This window comes from Cydia splendana, chromosome 8 (genome assembly GCF_910591565.1).
Source record: "Cydia splendana chromosome 8, ilCydSple1.2, whole genome shotgun sequence".
In the NCBI taxonomy this organism is placed as follows: Eukaryota; Metazoa; Arthropoda; class Insecta; order Lepidoptera; family Tortricidae; genus Cydia; species Cydia splendana.
The window spans coordinates 12,838,417-12,844,568 of NC_085967.1; the positions used below are offsets into that span (position 1 = coordinate 12,838,417).

General features: G+C 34.2%; 1 protein-coding gene across 1 annotated transcript; it reads left to right on the forward strand.

Annotated features, from left to right (window-relative positions):
- The first annotated feature begins 289 nt into the window (after positions 1-289).
- Positions 290-3,775, forward strand: LOC134793150 (nuclear cap-binding protein subunit 3-like). The gene is made up of 3 exons (XM_063764731.1): positions 290-465; positions 546-840; positions 1,511-3,775. Exons 1-3 carry the CDS (start codon positions 367-369, stop codon positions 2,515-2,517), a joined length of 1,401 nt encoding a protein of 466 aa, XP_063620801.1. The 5' UTR covers positions 290-366; the 3' UTR covers positions 2,518-3,775.
- Positions 3,776-6,152: the final 2,377 nt, after the last annotated feature.

The following is a 6,152-nucleotide window of genomic DNA, read 5'->3' on the forward strand; positions in this document are numbered from 1 at the left end:
AACAGCACAGTATAGTAATGGCAGTAATACACATTAGCAAATATCAGTGTCATGGACCCTGATGTAGGAGCGGGAAATTAACAATTTTTAATCCTTAGAATAGATTTGGGCTTAGGTAAGTATTTTATTTGACATTATTTCTATTATTTGTCGAAAATCCAAATATAATCATTTACTTAATTGCACATGTAGAACTGACTTACTTACTGTCTACAATCTACGTTTGATCAACGTAACCAAAGCAAGCATTTTAGTAGTCTGTGGTAATATGTGACAAGACAAATCAATTCGACACTTCGCTCTACCACCAGACGGAAATCATTTAGGTAATTAACTTTGGTCAGCAGAAATACAATAACAACAACCATGGAAATGGATAAAGAGGAAGGAGAAATGAGTGATGATCCGATGTTAGGGGATGAAGATAATGATTGTATTCCAGAAGAAGACGTAAAGCCAACATTGGTATGTAACAAATTGGTGGACGCTGATTTTGAGATTATTTTTCGCTACATTTACTTATATATAGTTAATTTATATTCCAGCTTTATAAGGCAGAAAAGGAAGGATTAATCATCACACAACTAGAAAAAATTGACGCAAAGAAGTTAGAAGAGAGAGCAAAAAGATTTGGGTTGAATCTCTCTGGAAACAGAGTAGTAACACAAAAACAAATTGATGAGCTGTACCGTAATTTTGGAATAGAAAGTGGGAATGAACGACATTTTCGCTTTGATGCACTACATTTAAATGGAGTTGCTGGACTTAAGGAAAAAGATATATTTGAGTACCTTGCGGATTATAAACCAGTCAGCCTTGAATGGATTGATGACAATTCTTGTAAGTTTTGCATTATTTTAATCTTCATACTGGTCACTAATAAATAAATAGGTACAGTCAGAGTCATATAGTAGGTAGCATCCAAAGTATTCAAATAGTTCGGTACACCATATAATTTGTATGGCATACCAAACTATTTGAATACTTTGGATGCTACCTACTCTATGACTCTGACTGTACCTATTTATTTCACAAACATAAGTTTACAGCTTATGGCAAGTATCTTACATGCATGTAACTTAAACTAAAATTTCATGGCAACAGATTACATTTGTTAACTAAAATGTTACAAAACACTGATCATTGTATTTACGTAATAACTTTGAAACAATTAATCATTTGTTTTATCCTTCATATTCATAATCAAATGAGGTTCACTCACTTCACACATAAATAAATGAAAAATAAAATCTCATGTTCTCAAGTACTTATTTTCTGTAGTGTCTATTGTTTCCCATGATGTATATGTACTTCATTATAGTTTTTATCTTTTATCAAAAAGCCTTTATTTTGCTACTACAATTATAATCTTTTGTAGTTGTAGGAGCAACATAGGCTAGCTTTAAGCGTTTAGCTTTCTTCCTAAAATACAATTTGTAAATTACAGCATTTTAACTTGTGTTTGAATTAGAGTTCAAGTAAATAATTGCTGTTTTTCACTCATTGGCAGGTAACATAGTTTGTCAAGATCATATATCAGCTGCATTGGCATTGTTAGTACATTCACGGGAAATAAAAAATGAAGATTTAAAAGATATGCTCAAGAAATCGTCACATCACTGGAGGGAAGGTGTTCCACACCCTAAAAAAGACCTGATATTGATGCGTTTTGCTACTAATGGAGATAAGAAATTGCCAAAAAAGGTACCAGAAAGGAAAGCACCAGAAGGGTATTATGATGAAATTTTGGATCCACCAACTAAAAATCCCTGGGGAGATTTATGTAAATCTTGGGGTGTATATGACAATCAGGAAATTATTCAGCGCAGATTATCCAAAAATGATTATGAAGATGAAATAGAGGAACCAGTGCCGAAAGTACAAATCAGAAATAAGAGACTAGCCATGCGCCTCGGCAAAAGACATCATAACAATGTTGAAGATCAGGATGAAGATAGTGATTCAGATACTGAATGGAAAAAGAAGTCAAAAGCGCCTAGAATGAGAATGCATGCTGATGACGAAGAATCTAAGCAGAATAAGAAAAGACAAGCTATGGAACTGACTAAAGCTATTGCCGATAAAGATGTTTATGCTCCCCTGTCTATAGAAGTCGTAAATTCTAAAAGTAATTATACACCAAGAGAATCAGTACTGTTGTCAGATAAATTCAAGTACCACAATAAAACAACTACAAATAAAGCTAGGAACAATGTTCAGTCAAGATTAGGTGTAAAAATTTTGCGTGAAGATGTACCATCATCAAGTGACGAGTACTCATACTCTTCTGATGAATCTGATCACAACACAATGAGTAGAGTTCAAAAAATATCTACTGCAAAGAGTTCCAGTGTATGGTCAAGACTAGATTCAAAGCCTACCACTACAAGTGATCGCAATGATTTGAGGCAGATGCTAAAGTCAAAAAAGCAATCTTCTACTAAGACAGATGATTTAAGAGATAGAATTAGTAAATACAAAAGAGCACCTTTAAGGATTGAAATAGACAATAAATAGGGAATTATCATTTACGTAAATTGTTGGAATGATTGGCGAGATCATGATGGCCACGCGAATACTGGTTCGGATAACTGGAGAGGATGAGGGAGTAGAGTTGGGCCCTTCTCGAGAGCATTCTCCGGTTCTACATATGGGAAATATTCTCGAGCAAGAATGTTTCCCATACAAAACGGAGAATGCTCTCAAGAACGTCACAACTCTATGACTATGAGGGAGGGATGCCCTTGCATTCTAGCATTCTTTTCCTGACACCTGACATTCAAACTGGATGTTCCTGTTGGCGTCTTTCAAGCCTCAAAGGACCATTCCTTCGAGGCTTGAATGGCGCTACGCAGGAATGCAGTCTTTCTGGAAGTGGTTATCTTGAAAGTAGTTCTGATGTTGTATTCCTTCAGGCAGCTACTTTAAAGAGAATCACCCACAGAAAGAGATGCAAAATTATTATTACGTCCATCAAGGTCATATTTTGCGCGTCACAAGTCCCTGCACGTTGCGTTGAATGTGCCTAAAGGGGCCCACTAATTAACAGTCCGCCGGACGGTATCGGTCTGTTAGTTAGAACAAAATTTTGACAGTTCCCAACAACTGACAGGCCGATACCGTCGGGCGGACTGTTAATCAGTGGGCCCCTTAAAGATCCTTGGCCGGGTGTATAACAAAACAAAATAAACTGTAATGGCCTGATAATGCCCCACATAAATCATTTGTCCTTCTCGCGCTTGGATAGTTGCTGGTAGAGTAGAGGATGGATGCTGAAATGTTGGACATCATAACCACAATCATGCCAGTTACTCACTTTGCTTACTGTTATCTTATCATTATAACCTTGTGAAGAAAGGTGTTCTATGGAGTTAAAGATCATCCTCTTTGGAGAGCTGAACCAGCATAGTTTTAGTTAATCGGAATAATTCTACTGCAGGTGTATTTTAATTATGAAATTACAATTAGTTTAATCTTTAGGTTACTTGTTTACCTCGTGTTTTGTGTCAGTCTTATTCTATTGAATATCTGACTTTTTAATTCTTAATTGATTACATCATAAATCAAATGTAGGTGTATTATTGTCATAATAAATCTTTTTTTACTGAAGTAAATTCTTATGAATTTTATGATCAATGTTTTGCAAGTGCAAGCTAGAGCCAAAATAAAAGAGATAATGTAGTAAATAAATCTTTATTTTGCATATTTGAAGGATAAGTGCACTGATACAAACAGAATGTTAATAATTAAGGATAATAAAAACGTGACCATCTCATTCGATTTTTTTTCTCTCTATATAGATAAAACAATTAGTACATTTTGTGGTAATAACAAAACCCTGTGCATTAAACGCGTACAAATATACATACACGTAATAATTCGGAAGACAGGAGTATTTAATTCAACATCTTATGAGTATATTGCCAGTTTAGGGACAATTTGCGAAGGCGAGAATCAGGATGGCGGGTGTGCATATACAAAAAGAAGTACCAAAAATGTACTTCCTTACTTAACTATTTAGTACCATCATTTCAAAGAAGTTACCAAGTCGCAGGTACAGTCAACTGTAAAAATATGGGTGCACAAATCATCTCAAAAATATGTCCCATAGCTCTTATGTCAGTGAATTATTAGTTCCCATAGTTCTGGGACATATTTTTGAATAAGTTGGCTACACCCATATTTTTATAGTTGACTGTACATCTTTTCCTTATAAAAAAATATCAATAAATGGTACGATCACAAAACCCGCCATACTCGCTGTCAGAATGCACGAATGGCGGGTACACTTCACAGGAATAATATTCATCTGTGTATACTTTATAAAACTTTAAATAAGGGGTATTATTATTATTATAAAGTAGATTTTAAAGAATACTTTAGGAAATATTTTTTGATACAGTTCTTTTATTACCTGTATGTTTAGGTACTCCCGCTATCAAGAAATTCACTCGCGAAAATATCTGTTTTTAAATAAATCATACAAAAAAACCATTACACATATAATTGAAACATATTTTATGTATATAAATCCTTTTACATAAAGGAGCCTTGATAAAAATCTAATATAGCATTGCTGTTATAAGTTGCTTCTTTTTCTCTTTCCCTTAGTTTGGAAAAGTTGAGGAATAGTTTCAGATATAAATGTGCTAAGGTCAAACAAACTTAAGCTAAGTCAAGGCTAAGGCCAAAATAAACAAAACTATAAATTTCAATTGGCCAAAATGATCAACTTAAATAGTTTGAATAGAAGTAATTATAGTACTAATACTAAACTGGCTTTTTCACTTAATAAATAATATTTATTAACATATCGCTGGTGCAAATATTACAGGGTTCTATGTTACATTTTCAAGATAGTTGAAATTCGACTTAAAATGTCACTGACAATGTTCAAATTTCAGTTCGATAAAAGTGAAACATAGAACCCTGTAATATTGGGCTAGCGATATATTGTGCAGCAAAATATACCAGAAAGAAGTTTTCAAAAATGACATTGCTTAAGTAGGTGGGTCATTCTTTGATTTGGTGTAAATCGGCGGGTCCACGGTAAAAAAATAAAAAATCTTTATTTTGGGTATTTGTTTGACCATAATCAAATGTTTAGGATGCAAGGATGTTGAAAAACGTTTTGGTCCCTTTCTGTGAAACTTATCTGCGAAGATATGGACCTCGCAATTTTAAAGTGTCATGGTGATGACTTTGTATGGCGATAATACATGGTAATGACAAATTATCATTTTTACCATATAAATAATTATATATTTTTCTCACTTTAAGTGAAATATTATAGTATATGAATAAAATACAACAAAGAAAAAATAACTCTCCTTCGGCAAATTTTGTTAAAAGAGACCATAAACAATAAAAAAAGCGTTTCATGTTCTTACCGTGGAAGAATAGTCATTACCGTGGTTGAAAAATACCGTGGTTCCGTGGTAATGACTACCACGGTAATGATAAAAACTATCATTTTGTCTCATAACCTTAAACATAGTTAATGTTCCAGAACATTCTTCCAATTACATCATAACAATTCGAATAAGTTATCATATCAAATAGGATTCGTATTAAAATGATTTCCACTTACCGAGAAATAAGACACACGGAACTGACACATTTTTTTGGACGAAACCACGGTAATCGAGTTATTATTTAAAAATAAAATATATACGGGCACAAATGTTGAAGTGTGTTCCCCCTGTCGATTAATAGGCGACGAAAGGCGCGCGGTGGCAGTGGCAGGATATCAGCACAGCCTGCTATTGGACAGCTATATGATGTGCAAGTAGCATCCACGGAAATGACGGTACCGCGAGGCCGGAAAAGTTCGATGCTGCCATGTAGTTCTGTACGACACAATTTAATTTGTGCAATCAATAATGAATGTACTAACTAATATAGTTTTAGCCACTTAAAGGCACTTAAGACACGGTAAAGATCCAACTTCGTTTAGTACCGAAAAACGCGGGCGACATGCATTTACACCAAATCAAAGAATGACCCAGGTATGTAATATGTAGATCTGAAGTCTTCATCCGTGTATACATTTTGCTGCTTTGCTAATTGTTGTACATACATACAAATAACTTCAAAATAATAATAAAAAATCTAATAAAAACATTGTCGAGGCATGGTGTAATTCGAGATAT

What these genes read in the sequence shown, in the direction of transcription:
- LOC134793150 (XM_063764731.1), top strand. Translation starts at nt 367, where the DNA reads ATGGAAATGGATAAAGAGGAAGGAGAAATGAGTGATGATCCGATGTTA. An exon ending in AAGACGTAAAGCCAACATTG is followed by an intron (nt 466 to 545) that starts GTATGTAACAAA and finishes TTTATATTCCAG; the next exon opens with CTTTATAAGGCAGAAAAGGA. An exon ending in ATGGATTGATGACAATTCTT is followed by an intron (nt 841 to 1,510) that starts GTAAGTTTTGCA and finishes ACTCATTGGCAG; the next exon opens with GTAACATAGTTTGTCAAGAT.